Raw genomic sequence first — 20,664 nt, 5'->3', positions numbered from 1 at the left:
TATCTAGAGCCATGCAGGCTAGAAATCTAGATCTCTTTTGTTTTCTAAATGAGCCTCAAATGTCAAACAAGGCCCTGCAGATGTAGAAGACAGCTGGAGAAATAACGCTGCCTACCTCTGAAAGCAGAGGTGCCTTCTATGGCCGAAGAAGCAGTCCTTTCTCCCTTGTAGCCCTGCAACGATGCATGGAGAAAACAAACTAGAATGAGGAGTTCCAGGGTTTTGTACTCCCCATCCACTCTTACCTCTGGTCAGCTAAGATGTTCACAAAGTGGCGTACAAAAATTAAAACAAAATCCATAAAAAATAAAAACAGCAAATAAACAGCAGCATATCACCAACAGGAGAACAACTGCATAAAAATCCAGAGAAGTAAAACCAAAAACATAGCAGAGGGCAAATAAATCAAGACAAATATTGCAATATTGTAATGTGTGTGTGTTTGTTAAAACTGCAAACTCCCTGGTAGCCTGGAGAATGGGGTGGCACTTTTTGGGGAGTGGGGCAAGGAAACCTGCAATGCACACCAGCAATAAGAAAACCCCAAAATTCCATCTCTGCGTGAAAGCCATCTCTTGTGTGTCTTCCAGACACGAACTGCTGTTTCTTTATATACAGGCACACATCTTCCTTCTCCTTTCAGCTGGACTGGATACCTTTTCCAAACACTGAGAGGCATTTGTTGAGTCTTTTCCTAACAATGAATACCCATTGAGGAGATTTTTACAATCATTAAAGATTAAAGGAGAGGGAAGAATTATGTAAGGCACCTTGGGTCCCCACTGGGGAGAAAGGTGGGGTGTTTAAAAATGATTATAATCATTAAAGATTTCCTTTTTTCATGGGCATAGGTTTCCTTTAGGCATTTTGGGCAATGCCCAAATGTCCTTTAGGCATTTTGGGCAATGTCTGCAGAATACGCTGAGCTCAGAACCCAGTCTCCCAACAGCAGGTACATTCTTTGGTCCTGTGTAAGGAAGGGGAGTTTTAAGTTAGTTTCATGGTTCAACGCTGGAATTTAAAGGATTTATGGGAGACCTACCGATTATGTTTATCCCACCCATCCTTCTAGGATCTCTAGGCAGCAAACACGGCTTTCTCCTTGTTTTATTTGCACTGATTGCAATCGCATCATCCCTTCTGTTCTCTACATTCATCAATCTGGAATAATTTCCACGACTAGCCTCTATTTACAAAAGCGAATTAGAATTCTCAGCACCTAAAAACATGAATCTATCGAATTACGTGACACCAAAAGAACTACTCTGACTCTCGAATGTTTATATCTGGAAATCGAGTGGTCTTTAAAGTGCTACTGGACCCAAATTTTGCATCAGAAGAACTAGTGTGACTGGTAATGCAAAGGCGTGATTAAACGACGCAAAGAACGAATTCATCCAAGCCGTCTCGCGTAAATCCTGACCAAGAATTAAACAGGAGAGAGACCCGTCCTAAAGCGTGTACTTGGACGCTTTTCCGCGGCGAGAGAATGGAAGTGGGCTCTGGCTTGCTATTGGAGAAGTAAACATTCGGTCAGAAAAGCAGACTTCTGCAATAGCCAATCAACACTTAGGCTGGCAGAGGAAAAAACACCTCAACCTTCGGAACTGCTCTTTTCTTCACCAATAAGCATCCAGGATACCCTCCCAGAGGCTTCCACTCTAGCCAATCACTTGCCAGAATTCTCAAGCGCTTCCTCTCGCCAGCCATTCATCGGAGCAGTGTTTACTTTTCCCGCGCCAATCAGCAGCCGGGCTGCGTCAGTCTTCTGGTTTCCTTGCGCGTGCGGCTCTTCAGGGGGCCTGAAAGGTGAGGGGTGGTGGCGAGGTTTTTGCTTCGTGTTTGTTTGCTCGCCTTCCTTCCTTCCCGCCCTTCTGGTTCACCTTCAGGAGCGAGGAGCGGGGCAGCTCGTAATTGACGTCATAAAGGGGCTGGGGGCAGAGGTTATGAATGAGAAGCCTCGGCAGGCTAGGAAAGGGCGGGAGGGGCCCCTGGGCAGAGAGCGGGGGAGGGGGCGGGCGCACTCAGATGAGGGGGCAACCCGGCCGAACTCCGTAGAATTGGTCTTTCGGAGCATGCGATGTAATACTCTGAGCATGTGTAGAGTGCCTTTCCCTATCCCTGAATAACTGCCACGCAGCTTGGGCTGGAGAAGAGGGTTGGTAGAGTAGAATTTTTGAGACTTTTATTTTTATTTACAGTCTGCCTTTCTCACTGAGACTCAAGGCGGATTACACAGCCTAAATTGGAATTGTCGATTTCAGAAACGTTTCAGTAAACAACACGATATAAAAAGCACATTTGCAGCGATTTTAAATCGCCGATTTAAAACCCACAGGAAATGGTGGGTTTGGAAGTTCAATGACTCCCGTGTTTAAAAGAGTGGCAGTTAGGGTTGCCAACCTCCAGGTGGTAGCTGGGGATATCCCAGAATTAGAACTGATTTCCAGGCGACAAAAATCAGTTCTCCTGAAGAAAATGGCTGTCTTGGAAGATGGACTCATTGGCATTTTACCCAGTTGTAGTTCTTCCTTTCCTCAAACCCGGCTTTCCCCAGGCATCACCCCCTCCCCGCCCCAAATCTCCCAAGGATTTCCCTACCCAGAGCTGGCAACCCTGGCTGCAGAAGTATTACTTGGCCAACTTATTTCTTGCACAGGGTTCCTGTCCCCAGAATTTGGCTCTTGATGCTTTTCTTGTTACTTTATTTTTTATGTACATGCATAGCAACAGAATTAATAATAAATACTGTTGACAGAAATACTTGTTATTTTTAAGTGCTACCCTGCTTGCAGTCTAAATCGGTATGATTTTAGTTTTGAATTGTCTATGGCCCAGTTAAAAAATGAAGATGGCTAGAGGACAAATGCCCTTCATTGGTATTTCTCAGTATGTGATGTTTTGGGTGTTTCCCCCCCACAATTGTGTCATGGTTTTTGCTCTATAAAAAAATGTTTACCTAATACTGAAGTTCAGCTGCCTCTTGTTTGACTACCACTATATTGTTTGCCTTCCTTAAAAAAATGTTCTTGTGACCTTGTTACTAGCATTTTAACTGTATGAAAATGTGAGTGGCATTTAAATGTAAAAAGATGTGTTCTGAAGTTAATGGAAGTGCTTTAGTTTGAAGTGGTTGTCTTCAAAATGTTTTTGGTGAGACATGCTGCTGGACCCCATGGATGTGGTGAGATAGCTTAGTCTTGAAGAGGAAAAATTTCTGGAAATTTTGAAGCCCTGGGAGGAAAAAACATTCTTGTGGGTGGGACAGTTTTGAAGATGATTGAAATATATGCAATATTTATTCTTTCAAACCTAAATTTATTTTACTGATTTAACAACATAAAAGCATTGTTTATAACTTAGCATGTAAAATAGTACCAAGGCATATTTATGGAAATTAAAAGTATAAATGTCTTTCCATAAGAAAAATTGCAGATATGCCCAATACTTGACAAGGCATTTGCAAACTACTGCACCATATGCTGCCTTAACACATGTATCTTAGTTTTTGCCATTTGAGAAGTAAAAAAAAATTGAAAATTGAAGGTAGAAAACAATGTCTGAGGTAAATAAAATAAGAATGATTTAGACTCTCTCACGGTCACACTATGTGACACTACCAGCATTTTTGAGTATCAAATTATTCATAATATTGAACTCTTTATACTGTATTTTCATTAAAGATATTATGGCATATTAAGTATTGCCAAAATTATTCACATTTGAACAATAAACATATCTTTGAAAGTATGTTGTATATGTGCACAGTAAATGTAGGAATTATCAAATAATGCTATAGATTGTCTTATATAAACATTTTCATACTACACATTTTGAGTAAAACCTTGCTGTAAAAAAAATCAGTTATTCCAAATGGGAGAAAATGCATACAAGTTTTTTTCAGTGCTTCCCCAAATATTCAATTTTTCTACTGAACGAATTGGAAAAATCCTAAACAAGTGAATAGAGTATAAAACCCATTGAAAAGTGAATAGGGTAATGCCTTGACTATAAACAGAAAGTCCTTGCAGTGCCATAAAAATGAACAGATTTGTAATAGCACTAGTTTTCTGAGGGCTACAAACTTTCAGGATGACCTTTGGCAGCTCACTTAGCATTTTCCTTATAGGTTGTTAAATGAAAATTGTAAAATATTTTGTGCATAGAAAATCCCAAGTGAAATTCAAATGGTACTAATAATGTGCTACAGAGATAAGGACCATCAGTGTTGAGACTGAAGTATTGCAACTTGCTTACTGGAGTCCTGGCATTGAGGAATAAGGGCTGGTTTTTTAACATGTGGAATGAGCAGTGCAATCCTAAACAGAGCTGCACCGTTCTGAGTTCATGGAAATCCTGTTTAGGGTTGCATTGTTGGTCTGCCGGCTGGGATGATCAGATTGGGGCAGCAAGGGCTTACTGGTTGGGAGTTTGCCAAGGTAAAGTGGGGGAGGGGCAGCAGCACAGCAGTGTCAGTTGTGGCAAGTGACCCTGAGATCTAAAGTCTCTGTTTTCAGATCTTCCTGTTTCCACAGAGCAGGGCAAATGTCTTGTGGATATTTGGACCTGGCAACCCAGAGTGAGGCTGAGCCAAAGAAGAGAGAGTAATTTGGTTGGAACCCATGAAGTAGAGTAGATTAGAACGCTGTATGCAGGCCCTGTCTATCCAACTTGTGTATAGTGCTTAGACAAAGGCCTGTATTATATTATTGTTAACGCACCAGACTGTTGGAGGCAATGCTTGGCATGCACCGGGAATACTGGAGGACTGGAATAAATTTACAGCAAGACTCAGCCAGCGCTGCAAAGGGCAACCCATATAGGGAGTAGCACAGATTTGTTTACAGTGAGCTGTGATGGGAAGAGGAATGGGGCGCCCTGGCCCAGCTGAAAAGGACATGATGCAATTGCAGAGCAGTAGCTTAACTGGAAGTGAAATGTGCAAATGGGGACAGTGTTAGTGCCCCATGTTTGCCTTTTCCCCCCTAATGATATTTTGTTCCCCTTTCTTTATGCAGATGGCCCAGAAACTCCTCCTCAGGCCCTTCCTGTCCATCCCTCGCAAGCATCTCTCTGTGCCACTCCGCTCCCCGCCTTCATCGCTACTCTCCAGGGTACCTACTGTGCCAAGCTGCCCCATCTTGTGTGGGCCCTCTTCCGCCATTGCTGCGCCTGCTGCAGCCACTAGGACATTTTCTACTACTCAGGTCTTCAGAGACACCTTTAATGTCCAAGATGGGGACGACTTCCAAGACAGAGTTTTGAAGAGTCAGAAGCCAGTGGTGGTAGACTTCCATGCACAGTGAGTAGGGAGTGTGCTTGTGCATGAGTTTCTTCCTGACTTAAAGCTGTCCGAGGCTGGGCAGAGAGTTACAGCTTTGAACAAGTTGTGTTTAGGCTCCCTGGACCCAACTCATATTCCTTGCACTTGCAGCAGCAGAACTGCCAAGGACTGCTTTTGAAAGAGCCGCAGGAGCCTGGTTCTGCTTGGCACCAGGGGGAGGAGGGAGCACTTGACTTTTCCTATTGCAGTTTTCCTAAACTGAAATTGTGGTGTTTGTCTGTGGTATTTGACCCATTTCGGAGCTGCTTATGCAGTATTCAGTACGTAGGTAGCTATGAAATGGGGCAAATAACACTCTTCCCAGGGGAAGTATTGGCACATTTGGGCCCCTGCAGCTCTTTAAAGTTCCCCATGGCTGCTGTTTGATTGCAGAGAATGCGAGTCCGGAATGGGAATCCAGACCTGACTCTTTAAAAGTTGAAACATCTAGTCGTAGTCTGAGCTTCAATTCTTTTTAAATTTTTAAAAATTGTTTTATATTATACACACAACAACAAATTCCACACAAGAAAACAAAACAAAACACAATCATCGATAACCTCCTGTCAAATCATTAGTTAATATTATGTAATTGTTACCGAGCACAATAAAAGGAAGGGAAAAACGGAGAGTGGGAGCTTCCATCCAATTGGCTATAAAGTAACATAAGATCATTAAATCTATTTATGAATGATAATATCCTCTAATATAATTATTCAATACCGTAGTCAGATGTTCAAATACGGGTTTCCATCCAATTAGTGAGTGTTTTTAAATGAGCTGTATTCTGGAAATTGCATTAAATAAACGATGAAGCTATTCCAAATTATCTTGAAATCATCTTTTTCTCCCTTGAATTAATCTTATCTTGTTTGTAATTTTTCAAGTGCTGCTATATTTCTTCATTTAGCATGCCACCTATCCAAGGAAATCTCTTTAGCTTCAGTTCTTTTCCTGGCACAGACTTCATGTGCTTTCCCGACCAAGCTGCTTAGAGATTGGGGTGACATCCACACTAGTGTGGGAGGTTTTGATCTGCCCTTTCCATCCTTCACTCCCATGTTGAAGAAGTTGGCCGTTGTTGTAGTTGAGCTTATCTGCTTTTTTGAGGCTGCTGCTCCTAAAGGAAGACATTGCCAGGCACGAGTACATAATTGCCTCTCACTATGTTAACTCGGTGCATCGGATTTTTTTCCAGCTCTAGCAGGATTTGCCAAGGGTTTGCTGTCAAGAAATGTCTGCTTCAATAGCAAATCATGGCTGCCCACGTGCAAGACATTTGGACTGATTGCAAAGATTCACCTGCCTTTTTCTAGGGATTCACTTTGCAAATGAATGACAAACAAAAGAAGTTTTGTTATATTTTATGCAATTATTGCCTGATTGATGGCTGTCACATCCAAGTGTTGGTTATGATGTAACTAGAATTACTTCCTAGCACCACTACAGGGACTCTGAAAAACCATTCTTAGCTACTTGACCTTTGGAGCAAAACAGTAGAAAGTTTAATTTGGTTGAACTGTGCCCTTTGTTCATATCTGCATCCAACTAGAATGTCTTTTTAGTCATTTTTAGTTGCTAGCAGGGGAAGGAGGAAGAAATGGAGAGTCCATGTGAGTGGTTGCCTAGCAACTGTGGAAACAGTGGGAGCTGATTTTCTCAGTGTCTTCATGCAGCATAAGTTTATTCCAGCTATAAAGATTAGACAGATTCATGGAGGTCAGGTCCATCAATGGCTACTAGCCACAGTTGAGTAAGGGGAACCTCCCTATTCAGAGTCAGTAAATCTCTGAAAGCCCATGCTAGCGGGCAACATCAGGGGAAGGCCTTGGGCTTTTTGTCCTGGTTGTTGGCCCTCCAGGGCAACTGGTTAGATGCTGTGTGACACAGGATGCTTGTCTGACCACTGGTCTGGCCCAGCAGGGCTCTTCTAAAGTTCTTAAAGATGTGGCAGCAGTAACCTTGTATGTACTTGGAAAAGCAACTTGCTTCTGGATGTTTTGCTGCCTATGCAGTATGCTGGATATGTTCCTAACCTTTCAGGGCTTCCTTATCTGGACATTGCAGTTTCTATAGCCCAGTCAGACCTTACCTTTGGCATCGTAGCCGCTGCCCACTGGCTCTGGTGGCCACAAACTGTTAACGTATCCCAGTACCAACTGTGGTGCAGCCAGATCAAGTAGTCATATCCCACACTGATACGGTACCAGTTAATGTGGGTATTGACATGGCCAGCAAGCTGCCTGTGCCTTTGGACAAGTGTTTGCATATGTTGCTACTGTGTCATAGAGATCTTGTAGTGCTGGGCTGGTTTTCAGCAGCTGTGTCATTATGACATTGTACAGGCTGGGCCTATTGTACAGACTGTCTAGAAGGAAAGAACATTTTGCTGTGTGAAGATCTGAGTCAAAATGATCAGCTTGCAAACTATCCAGGACGCATATGGACAATGTCTCAAAGTGCCTCTGTTCAAACTGAGCACTTGCTGTGGATATCAAAGGCCTTTTACCCTTGAAGTTTCTCTTACACAGGTGTATAATGGTGTGTGGGAGGAGCGGTCTGTAACTACTTTGTGTGAAGAGAACCAAGGTTTGGCCAGGTTCGAATCCCACTCTGCCATGGAAGCTCGCTGGGTTACCTTGGGCTAGTCATACTCTCTTGGCCTAACCTACCTTACATGGTGGTTGTGAAGATAAAAATCAATTTTTTACTTTATTTATACCCCACTTTTCTCCCTAGTGGGAACCCAAAGTGGCTTACATCATTCTCCTCTCCCCCATTTTTCCTCACAACAAATCCTGTGAGGTATGTTAGGCTGAGAGTTTTGTGACTGGCCCAGGGTCACCCAGCAAGCTTCCATGGCAGAGCGTGGAATCTAACTCGGTTGCCCAGAATCTAGTCCGTCATTCTAGCCACTTCACCTTGCTGGATCTATAGAGGAGATGGATAGAGGAAAATGGAGGTGTAGATAACAATATAAGCTGCTTTGGGTCCCCATGGGGAGCGGGAGGGAGGAAGGAAGGAATTTCTGTGGACAGGATTTCTGCCTGTGGAGCAGAAATCTGCCGTGCTGCTGTAGCCCAAAATGCCCCCTGAAATGCCACTCTTGGGATACAAGGAACACACACCCAGTGGATCTCCACCTCCAATGGATCTAAGCCCAGGATTCTATTTTGCCAATTGTACACTTGTTGGAAGGACCTGCAACTGTCCGTTTTGCTTGTGGCAAAATAATAGATGTGGGCTTATCTGAACCAATGTATACCTGGGAAAGGAAACTGATGCATGTTGTTACCCTGAGATGTTTTAAATAGCTCAGTGAGTTTGTGGGTTCAGATGAGGTGATAAGCTTCAGATCTCCCCCTCCCAGCTTGGTTGCTACTGTTCAGTAATGGCCAAGCTAGTGTTTCAAAGTAGCCCCCCATGGTGACTGATCAGGTAACAATTCATTCCAGCACATTCCGGTTGCCCTGTGATTATTTTGATTAAAATATGGTTACTGGAATGTGTGCCATTCTCCCTGCTTATTTCATTCAAAACTCCTGGGGTTCTCTTGTGCAAAATGTTCAGGGTTTGGCTTGTAAAGTGAATGTAAAACTCATACTGGTTAGAATGTATATTGGATTTAAAGATGGCTGTGTCTGAAAAAAATGCTCTCCTGCATTCTATCCCAGATTAACAAAATTCATGCATGGCACAAATAACTCAGAAGAGGCTCAAATATACCTTTTGGGGCAATTGTAGAAATGCCCCTTGCAGTCTGTAAACTGCACCTTGTAAACTCTTGATGCCATCAAAACATTCTCTCAAGGTGGGTGTTTAAAGTTCAGAGGTTTTGCTTGTGATGGAACAATCAGTTCATCGTTGAAGGAAATGAGGAAAAATCTCATGGTCTTGAAAAGCACTTTTTTGTTGCTGCTGCTGCTTGCATTTCCTGACTGACACTTGACCCCTTTTCCTCACTTGGAGGTGGTGTGGTCCCTGCAAGATCCTGGGGCCCAGGCTGGAAAAGATGGTGGCGAAGCAGAAGGGCAAAGTACTGATGGCAAAAGTGGACATTGATGACCACACAGATCTGGCCCTTGAATATGAGGTACGTGCCGCTGATACCTGCGTGGATGTGAGAGAGAGTGAGCATGATAAATTCTTATTTACATAACTTACATTGCACTTTTCGTAAAGTTATTCAAAGTGGCGTACAGTCATCAGATAAAATTATAACTACTGTCATTGATATTAAGATGTAACCATTTGAATACCACGCTGTCAAAATACACAGAAAATGCTGATCTAGTAGGGTGAATAAAGTCAACCAAAACAAAGGAGAAACACTTAATTGTGAATTCAGAAGTATTGCTTGCCAAGGACTAGTTAAAATAGAATAGGTCTTCGCCATCCTACAGAACACAACCAGAGTAAACCAGGTAAACTGCCCATGGAATTCCAAAACGCTGGGGCAGCTACTGATAAGACTCTGCTCCTTGAGAAAAACAATCCTGCCTTTGAATAGATTGGGACCCGTAGGCAGGGCCTGCAGGTTGATGTTAAATTTGTGGATCATATGGGAGCAGGCATTCTCTGAGATATCTAGAACCCACACTTACCGTGAAATTCTAAGCAGAGTTACTCCAGTCTAAGCCTATTGATTTCAGTGGGCTTAGACAGGAGTAACTCTGTTTAGGATTTCATTGTTAGAGATGTAAAGGCCTGGGAAAATTGAAAAGTTCAGAGCGCAGGGTGGGGGGGTCCATTGGTATTTTTAAAGGATTTTTTAAAATTTCCTGTTGGAAAATATGGGGGAGCACTAAGAAAAGCTCCTATGAGATAGAGAAAGATTCGGATCCAGTAGCACCTTAGAGATCAACTAGATTTCTAGGATGTGAGCTTTTGAGAGTCAAAGCTTCCTTCATCAGACACACGGAGTGGAAAAGGTAGGAATCTTTAAAGTCCAGGCAGAGGGTGTGAGGGGTATTGCAAATTGTCATATGCCTTACTCTCTAATTTGCCATACCCCTCCCACCCTCTGCCTGGACTTTAAAGACTCCTAACTTTTTCCACTTCATGTGTTTGACAATGGGAGCTTTGGCTCCCGAAAGCTCACATCCTGGAAATCTAGTTGGTCTCTAAGATGCTACTGGACCTGAATCTTGCTCTTCTACTACAGACCAACACAGCTACCCACCTACAACTATCGAATGAGATATTTTCTCTTTCAGAACAAGCAAAGTGCTTATCAATGCAAGGGTATTCATACTCAAAATATACAACATGAAAAAAGTCTGAGAACTTTCTCAGTTTTCCCAATGGAAAATTGGGAAATTTTGCAGAGCATTGAAAAATTGAACTCTTACATTGTAGACATAGGCAACATTTTCAGGATTGCTTTTGTTTAAACGTGATCAATTTTGGCCACAGTTAATATGCTTTCATATGTTTAATGATACATCATTTTAAAGTTCAGAGTTTTTAATGTTGTAAAGTTTAGCTTAATATCCAACCATACTAGTAGTGCTACCTATTGTGACTTTTAAATTCCCTACATATGCTAGATGGTACAATTTTTATATGGGACCTAAGCTGTAAATGATGCATTTTATGTTGTTAGAGCAGTAAAAGAAATTTAAATTTAATAGGCAAGTAAGTATTGCATATATTTTAATTTTTTCCCAAAAACTTCTGGGTTTTTTTCTCTAGAAAAAAAACAGAAGTGGTGGTTTTGTTTCCATTGCTTCATAGTTACAGGGCATTTTACCTCTCTACCCAGTCTGTTTAGGGCTTCGTGGGTCAATACCAGCATTAAAAGAAATTTTAAATCTGGGCTAGAACTCTACTGGTCACTAGTGAAGTTGGTTCTCTGTAGGTCACAATGTGATTCTACAAATATGCACCTGACATCAGTCCAGCTGCTGCCTTTTGCTCTAGCCACCAGTCTAGCTATTGCATAACTCTAATAACTTTCTTCATGGACAGACCTATGGAGTATTAATAACAGTGCCAAGATCTTTCTTCTAATGGAGAATGCAGTTGATGAACCAGTTGAAGCTTGTAAAAGGCACTCTGAACTACAGCCAACTCTTGGGTATCTAGGAGCAAGGCTGGGTTCAGCAGTACCCCCAAGATAGGACCCTGATCATTCAGGGAGCATGTGATCCCATCCCAGAGGCATCTTTCTCTTTCTAACTGGTTCTCTGCTATCCTTCTGTTTTGTATGTTGTGTTAGTTTTGTTTGTACTGATTGGCAGGAGGGGTGTTCCCCTGCAGCAAAACTTAGAATTCTTTTACAGGGGCCAGGATGGCAAGGAAATCAGGAGAACAGCAACAAGGATGTAGGAATACAAAAATGGAAATGCAACCCATGGGGGAAATCGAACATGTCGCCATGAGACAAGCAGAGGTTTCACGTCTCTGGTTTGTGATCTTTCACCAGCTGCACAAATACACTTTCAGTGTTTCTTATTGCTGCTATTTAATGCTTAAATTAGAACCAGCAGGGTGTTAAGTCCTATATAAAGCACAGACGCGACAAGATCCTTTTTTATAGTGGGATTACAAACTAAATGAGACAGGAGGGAGGAAAGAGAATGAGAGACAAGGTATTTTAATGTAGTAGTAGAGATGATGGGGCAGGGATGGGTTATTTGGCAGCAGACACGACTGAAGCAATGTAGCTGGGGTGGATCAGGAAAGGCTTTGTGGAGGGATAAAGATAATCCCCTGAGTGATTCTGTCAGTCAGTCAATCTTGATATTCCCGGCATGGGGAGCTGAGCTTGAAGGATGACTGAATAATGAGGGATAAAGGGAGGTGGCAGGGCAGGACAGTCATGGATGGATCAGAAGTCTGAAAGAATATGAAGAGTTAAGAATGGCCCTCTGTACCTGGGGAGAATATAAGCAAGAGTCCTCGCGCTCTTTAAGAGAATTCCCCGTTTGCAAAGCTCTTTCCACACACGAAATCGAAATTCACCTTTTCCTAGAAGAACTCTTTTTTTCAGGAATCCTGTTTAAATCTGCTACCCAATTCATTGTGTACAGAATTGCAGAAGCCCACTAGTCTTTGCAATTATCGTGTGGTTTTACATGGAGCCCAAGACCAGCAGAATTGGTTTTCATTGTCTCATTCTGAAACATGGCAAAAAGTGAAAATGTAGAGTGGGTTAAAAAAAAAAAAAAGCGTCTTACAGGAGAGTCCATAGCTCAGTGATTGCAGTGGGGCCCCAGATTCATTCCCCAGCATCTCTGCTATAAAAATTCAAGGTAGCGAGTACTCAGTGAACGAATATGTTAGAAAGCCATTCCTAGTTGAGAATAAGCTGTGCTGGCTTGTGGGAGTCAGTGATCACTCATGTACAGGAACAAGGAAGCTGCCTTATGTTGCTCTCCAGGGTCTCCGGTGCAGGTCTTTCGCATCAGCTGCTGCCAGATGCTTTTTACTGTAGATGCTGGGGATTGAAGCGGGGATCTTCTACATGCCAAGCAGATGCTCTGCCACTGAGCCGTGGCCCTTTGAAATCCTTCTTTGTATGGAACTGTGAATTAGATCCCAAATCTTGCTCTTTCACAGACTCCAGCAAGCCATTCTTCTCTCAGCCCTTCATTTGAAATACTGGATTAATAAATACTGACCTTTTTTGCAGGGTTGTTCGTTTGTAGGGATTATCACAATGTATAATGTATGTGATGTGCTTTGAACTATGCTAAGTGGTTGTGTGGGCTTACTCAGATAAGGGCTGGAGAAAGAGTGGAGTGTTACCCTTTACCTTTGCACCATTTTTCCAGATGCAAATCACACAACCCACACCAGAGCTAATTGAGGGGGGCCGCTGCTTGGAGGCAAATTGCAGCTGATAAAGGGCAATTTTGCACCAACGAAACAGCGTGGAGGGGAAGATTGTATACCCGCTCCCTGTCCTGTGGAGCCCCTGCCCCAGTCAGAGGCCTTCCTAGGTACTTGGGCCTTAATGCACCTTTGTGCTGCAAAAGGAATGTTAAAGCCCTGTTTGTGTCTCTTCAACCATTTTGGTTTCCCTGTCGTTTTTTTTAAAGGCTCTTTCCAGACCTATGCATTTCCTGCCGATTGCCAGACAACCTCCCCTCTTCTCGGCCCACTCCCACCCCTTCCCTCCCTCTGTTTACAAGGCATTGGCTGACAGATTGGCCGGAACATTTCGCAACCTCTTTGCAGCAGATTCTTTCACAGGGAGATGGAAAGAGAGTAAGAGACCCCCTCTGTGAGCCTTGGAATGCCTGCACATTCTTTCACACAAGCCCTAGTCTGCCCCCCTGGCTCCAGGCTGTCCCAGTGGAGCCTCCATCCATGATGTGTTTTTTGTGGGGGGAGGGAGGAACCTTCACAGGGACTCTTCCCAGAGCTTGATAGTGCACAAGCCTGGATTTTATTTTCTGATTCTCAAGCAGGGAAGGCAGCAGTGGTTAAGTGGTTCAGCTGCAAATCAGCACTCTGGTGGTTTGAATCCCTCTACTACCATGAGCTCAGTAGGTGGCCTTGGGTAAGCCTCTCCTCTCAGCCCCAGCTCCCCAGCACTAACTTGTTCGCTGCTCTGGGTGAGGCATTAATTTGTCTAAAAGAGCAGTATATAAGCACAGTTGTTGTTGTTATTAATTTATTTATATCCCACTTTTCTCAGTGGGGGGCCCAAGTGGTTTGCATGGTTCTCCTCTCCTTCTATTTTATCCTCACAACAACAGCCCTGGGAAGCGGGTTAGCCCAAGAGAATGAGTGGCTGGCCCAAGGTCATATGGTGACCATGCATGACAGGACAGAGATTTGAACCCAGGTCTCCCAAGATTCTAATGTCACATTCTAACCACTGCATCATACTCACATTTGGACACCCTGAACCCAGAGCCTTGGTTCTTTAGCTTTGCACTGGGGCTGGTTGCTTGATCCATCCTGTGGATGTGTATAGCGCCTGGGACTAATTGTTCTGTTTGTTCAAATAGATGGGCCTCCATTTCTGTTAAATTCCAGCTGAACTGGTGCTGCTTCAGTGGTGACTCTCAATGTTGCTGATGCCTGGATTTGATTGTGGGTGGTGAGAATAAAGGGAACTGCTGGTTCCTTTGCCCAGAGCCCCTCTCACCCTGGAAGCATGACCTGCACAAATCTCAAGTGGAATCAAAACTGCCTCTTTCTCATTGGGCAGTATGGAAGAATAGATGGCACCCTCAGATGCCATCCCAACAAAAAAGATTGCTTGGTGCGTATTGTCTGTTCCTGCCAGTGATTCCTTAGTGTGGCAGCTGTGGGCACCGTGGTGCCCACCTACGCGTTTCCTAATGGCCTTTTGATCCTTGGGAGCAAAAATCCTAAAGAGCCTTGAATGAAACAGTGGAGGCTTCAGATTACACTTTACCAGTTGTCTGCCTCGCAAAGAACTGGCATCTTGGTTGTTGTGGGTTTTCCGAGCTGTATTGCCGTGGTCTTGGCATTGTAGTTCCTGACGTTTCGCCAGCAGCTGTGGCTGGCATCTTCAGAGGTGTAGCACCAAAAGACAGAGATCTCTCAGTGTCACAGTGTGGAAAAGATGTTGGCAGGTCATTTATATCTACTCAGGAGGGGTGGGGTTGGGATATAAGTAGATATAAATGAGTAGATATAAATGACCTGCCAACATCTTTTCCACACTGTGACACTGAGAGATCTCTGTCTTTTGGTGCTACACCTCTGAAGATGCCAGCCACAGCTGCTGGCGAAACGTCAGGAACTACAATGCCAAGACCACGGCAATACAGCCCGGAAAACCCACAACAACCATCGTTCTCCGGCCGTGAAAGCCTTCGAAATACTGCATCTTCTCGGGCAAATGTGTCACTGCTGTGGCCCTGAACTTGGCTTTAGAGAGATACTTACAACTCTGGTCTTGGCAGCCTCTCCCTGGAGCAGCACAAGAAGTAAACTCTGCTCCTTTTTAAAGAAACGGGGGCAAAACTGCAAAGCAAAAAGTGAATCCTGCCCTGATTGGGTCCACCTCAGCAGCAGACATTTTATGATGGGGGGGGGGGGGTCCCCTACCTGTTCACAAATTCTGAAAATGCCTGAAGGCTCAACAAATCTAGGGACCCTCTCATCTCACGCTCCCTTCTTTTCCAAATCTTGATAGTTACTGTAGCACTTGAGATGGGATTAAAGTGGCTGGAGATTAGTCTGATGTAAAGCACCTGTTTGATTTCTGCCTACTCTAGAAAGCCACGTGGTAGCAAGTGGCGAAGGGATTCAAGAGTTGTGCTGTTTGGTTCTACCCAGAAGCCACCTTGATCTGTCACAGCCTTCCTGGGTGACTTAAGCATGTCTTTTAGTCCCTGGTTTCCTCCAGTTCTAGTCACCAGGGAAGGGAGAACAGATGCTGAGTCCTTAATCTGTAAAAAGGCGGTACTAATAAATTCTATCCTACACATTCCCATAAAAGCGTGTCATGAATATTCAGGTTCTCCTCCCTGCCTCACCCCAAAGCAGAAAACATTTTATAGGCTTACAACGACAATTTCCAACTGACCCCTAGAGGGCACTAAAGAACATCAAAGTCTAATTATTTGCATAATGAACCTTGCCTTCCTGGATAAAGCAAGGGCTGTGGCATTGTAAGGCACTGTACTGCATTGGCCAGCAGAGGGGAAAGGGTGGGGCCAGTTAAAGCAGGCCTTTTTGTCTGGAGCAGCCAGATCTGGAAGGGCTGGCCATGGGGGTGGGGGGAGGGGGTTGCGTGTGGCAAATTGCTGATGGCAGCAAGACGCGAGGCAGCTGGGAGTGTGTTTGATGAGAGGGTGCATTCCAGGGATGGACAGCATTCAAGATAAGGATGGGACACGACCCAGTGGCTCAACTGCCTAAAGATAAGGGCGCCAGAGGAACTGTGGAATGTGTTGGCTTCTTCTAAAATATTTACTAAGTCCTCCCACCATTCTCTTGGTTTTAAAGGGGCTTGCTCCTGTGTGTGGCCTGGAATTTCTTTTTCTTTTTTAGTCTTCCGGTGTTATACCCTGCAGCATAAATGCACGAACTGATTCAGAGCCTGGATGTGTTTTTCTCTCTTCCAAGTCCTCTTCCTTCTGCTCATCTGCTCTGACCTGATCCTCGCTTGCCGCCGCCTTATCCTTGGACAAAAAAACAGCAGCAGTTGGTAGAGCAGTACAGTGAATAACAAAATATGATATGGTAGGACTTGACAGAATGCTACGGGGGGTGGAAATTGACTGCCACATTTCTGAGGTTTCTCTTTGTATCACTAGATGTGTTACTAGCTAATCTGTCTGTGCATTCAGTAGTTACACCAGGCAACTGCGGTGGAAGATTGTGCCCTGCAGAGTTCTGACAAGCAGAATGAGTTAAGCAAAGTAAGGGAGGGTCCGTAGCTCAGTGGCGGACCACCTGCTTTCATAGGTCACAGGTTCAATCCCCAGCATCTCCAGTGAAAAGAATCAAGTGGCATGTGATGTGAAAGACCTCAATCTGAGACCCTGGAAATCTGTTGCCAGGCAGAGTAGACATGTCTGATCTTGGTAGACCAGAGTTCTGCCTTGGTAGAAAACAACTTCATGTGGCTACCTTTTTGTGCCTGTCCTACTGCAGTTGTCTGCGCCATCTTGATATTATGGATCACCAAGCACATGGTTGGAAGTGAAAGGGGGAAAACAGCAGTGAGAAAAGTGCAGCAGCAAAGATTGCCTTTCCCCTCTTCCATGAACATAAAGTGAGAGCGCCTAGGATCCAGCCAGCGTGTGCACAAGAGGTTACATACTCAAATAAAAGTTGTTAAAATGGAGGAGCTGTGGCTCAGTGGTGAGGGCTTTGCGCATGTGCCAGGTCCCATGTTCGGTCCCTGGCATCTCCTGTTAAAGGGTCTCGGGTGAGAGACGCTGCTCTGCTTAAGACCCTGGAGAACCACTGCCAGTTATAGATAATACTGAACTGGGTGGGTTGATGGCCTGACTCGGTATAAAGCAGTTTCTCAAGCAACAGCTACCCTGCCCTTTTGTGTATGCTGATTTGGACTTGACAGTTCCCACATTTCATCAGCTTCCATCTTTGGCCATTTTTCTCTCTGCTTTCATAAATACATCTTTCAAAAACCTAGTTAGCAAAGAGCAAAGTATAGTGCTGGCATCTGCCAAATGAAGGTGCTGGTGTGTGCGAGCATGATGGCAAATGCACGCTGGAAATCAACAACCAGGAGCCCTGAATGCGCAGAGCAAATGCTTTTCATCTTCTGTAACTTTCAGCCATACTATTACGCTTCGCATCACTTTGCTCCTGATGAGCTGATGCAGGACATGGAGGTGTGGCTAATGTAGGCTTATTGCACAGTCACAGGCAACCAACACCCGTACAGCCACCAGTTGCCTCCTTGGTAAGCTTTGAAGCAGCTACGGCATGTGTCCCAGTTGTCTGTCTCCACACACGGCCTTCTTTTTTGGAGAAGTGGCAGCACAGCCTGAAACCTGAGGAAGGTGTCTGCCTCCCTTCAACTCTCTTAACAAGCAACTAGAACTTCCATTGTTGAAAAACAAATCTTTTAGAAAGTGGGCAGGAGGCATTTTTGTTCTTACTGAAAGAACATTTTAGGGTGCCCTCTGTCTGTCTGTCTCTCTTGCCTGTCTCCCATTCACTCTTATTTTCAGAGTTTTTTGTATTCATAAAGCTGCACTAAACTTTAGCAACCTTGAACTTTGATAAAATGATAGTGGAGCCTGGCCCTCCAAAGTATGCTAGCTGTGGCTTTTACTGGTCACTGGTATCCTGAAGTAGGTTTGTTAATCTCAACAGGTTAACAGTGGTAGTTCCCTTTCTCAATCCTGTAAATATCTCCCTTCAGTTTAACATTTAAAAAAACCAAAAATCCTCCCAGATATTTGAATAATACTGCTACATTTCTTGCAAACCCTCCAGCAGGGGGATGGGAAGTTTAATCATTTACTTTTTTAAAAGCTCTGTACCTTTTGTTTAATGTTTGCTTTTGCTGCTCCTCTTGAAAATGATGTTCCCAGGTTACTTGAGCTCAGCTGTTGTTTCTTTTGTGTCCTTGTCTTTTAAGGTTTCGGCTGTGCCTACGGTCTTGGCTCTGAAGAATGGCAACGTGGTGGATAAATTTGTGGGGATCAAGGATGAGGATCAGCTGGAAGCCTTCCTCAAGAAACTCCTTGGGCCTTGAGCTAGCAAGGACAGCAGTCACTGAGGCCTCTTGCATTTTGTCCTTCTTGTCTGTTTGCTTGGAGGGGACTTGTGGGTCAGAGGAAGTGGATGATGCCAACTTCTTTCCCCTTCCCTATCAGGGGGTGGAGGGCAGCGACACTCCCAGGAGGTTTTGAGTTTGATGGGAAGGCTGGTCACTTGATGGTGGAAAAATGGCCCCACTGCCTGTTGCCCAGTAGCCAGTGGCAAGGGAGAGACATTTCCTCATCCACCCTGGTCCAGGCTAGAATCAGCGTAGTTAATTGGTGCCTATAAGGTGGGAGCAGATTTTGTCCAGAATTCTGTCACTCTGCTTTCTCTCTCAAATCTTTGTCCTGACTTGAGTGTGGCGCCTGCTGAGGTAAAAGCATGTGCTGTGGGTCTCATTTAAACTGGGTTATGTACCTAGCTACTTTGTATGGCTGGGAGTCCACCTTAAATGAGATGCCAGGTAAGTGCAAAAAGCCCCCATGAACAGATGCTCTTGCCTTATGTTTAAATCAGTCCTGTGTCTTCTCTCTAGAGTTGGTTTTAAACCAGTATGGGGCTTTTGGGTTGATACCACAGCCCCCTTGTCCTCCCCCCCCCCCCCACTCCAGTGCACTGCAGTTTATAAACTGGAAAAAGATTAACACTGTTTGGATTTTTTTTTGGTAGCTCGATAATAAAGACTGCTTTAATTATTTTTGTTCTTTATATAGAGAATACCTTATATAGGGTATCTCTTTTGGGGAGGCATAAGATGTATCAATAAAGTCGTTCTGGGAGGTTCTTGATGGCACTGTGTGAGCTAGGTCATATTTTAGCCACCTATCAAAACGATAGGTGTGGTTGTGGTTAAAAATATTAATTAAACACAACCATTTGCAATTTAACCATGTCCCAAAATTTGCTCCCTGAAGGGCATTGCTTCACCCTGGGAACAACAGGGGCTGACTCTATACAGCAGACATTTTAAATCATCTAAAGTAAATATCTAGGCCTTGCAGAATTCATTTTTGGAACTCTCTAATAAGGGATGGTGTATTCACCAGTGAAATAAGCATGGTGAGAAGAAACATACTGCAGAAGCTTATTAAAGAACACCAGTGTCTGTAAAGCAGGAGGCCCAAAGCACACTCCTTTTTCATGAGGCCGTCCCTAGATAGACAGAATGCGTAAGCATGAGATAGGGTTGGTTTCCCAGTGCCTTGTGCTGTAATGCACAAGGATATTTGCTACGGTGCCAGTCCCTCCCTGAAAGTACAGGGATGGCTGTCATCGGAGAGGCTGGGTGCTGGGTTCTTGGATCAGACTGATTATTTCCAATAAAGACATTCAGTATCTGACTGTCATGGGTACGAGCAAATCCTTTCATGTAGTTGACAGAACCTACAGCAATGAAGGTTGGTTGATGGCTCAGAATTTGGATTTTGGCCTCCAGCGTGCGTTTTGTAGAACACCAGCCTGCTTGCACGGAGAGTGCTTGCAGGCATGGGAAAGGAGCATGGTGCTATGGGCCACCATGGTTTTCAGAACTGAAATTCAGCATAATTGCCACTGGCCAAGCATTCCAGGGGAAATCCAGCCAAACTGAACCACATCCTGTTCTTTCTTTGCCATATGATTTAGGGCTGAATTTCTACCTTATGCTATTTGAAGTTTCGTCTGATCTTAAAAGGAATCTTGTTACCCTGTAGAGGGGTAAATTGATGTTACACAGCAGAGCTAATCAACCCATACCTTTGGCACATGACTGCTGTAACCTTTCGACTGTGACAGTGGAGTCTGTTTGTTCTTGCTTGTAATTTAATGTAACCCCTCCCCTCTGCTGCTCAGTTTTTGCTCCTTCCTTGGAACTACCTCCTTGCAAGCACGTTGTGGCCAGCGACTGCTTCCTTGCCATGGCTTGGCCTCTCCGCCTTCCACACCCATCTCTCTTTGGGCAGGATGGGGAAGCTGTAGTAGGAATTTCTTTCCAGAGGCAAAGCCAAATACTTGTTAACTTCTTGATGCTATCTTTATAGTATACTCTTGCTTTTGCCTTTGCAGGGATATTTTCAGTGTTGTTGTGATACTTAGCCCTTTTTTGCTTCAATTGCTTCCCTTTCTTGCAACATACAGGATCTAAATATGAAGGATTTGTTGCGCCGGAGAAGTTTCACCCACACCAG

General features: G+C 44.1%; 1 protein-coding gene across 2 annotated transcripts; it reads left to right on the top strand.

Moving 5' to 3' along the window:
- The first annotated feature begins 1,723 nt into the window (after positions 1–1,723).
- Positions 1,724–19,194, top strand: TXN2 (thioredoxin 2). Of its 2 annotated transcripts, none has more exons than XM_054988462.1 (4): positions 1,724–1,809; positions 5,019–5,302; positions 9,293–9,416; positions 18,375–19,194. In XM_054988462.1, the coding sequence occupies exons 2-4, from the start codon at positions 5,019–5,021 to the stop codon at positions 18,489–18,491; spliced, it is 525 nt and encodes a 174-aa protein (XP_054844437.1). In that variant the 5' UTR covers positions 1,724–1,809; the 3' UTR covers positions 18,492–19,194. The 2 variants fall into 2 exon arrangements, with proteins under 2 accessions (XP_054844437.1, XP_054844436.1); XM_054988461.1 differs by lacking the exon at positions 1,724–1,809 and adding an exon at positions 1,848–1,910.
- The last annotated feature ends 1,470 nt before the right edge of the window (positions 19,195–20,664 follow it).

The sequence above is a fragment of the Eublepharis macularius genome, chromosome 9, assembly GCF_028583425.1.
Source record: "Eublepharis macularius isolate TG4126 chromosome 9, MPM_Emac_v1.0, whole genome shotgun sequence".
NCBI lineage: Eukaryota > Metazoa > Chordata > Lepidosauria > Squamata > Eublepharidae > Eublepharis > Eublepharis macularius.
This window is presented reverse-complemented; position numbering and strand designations above follow the sequence as displayed.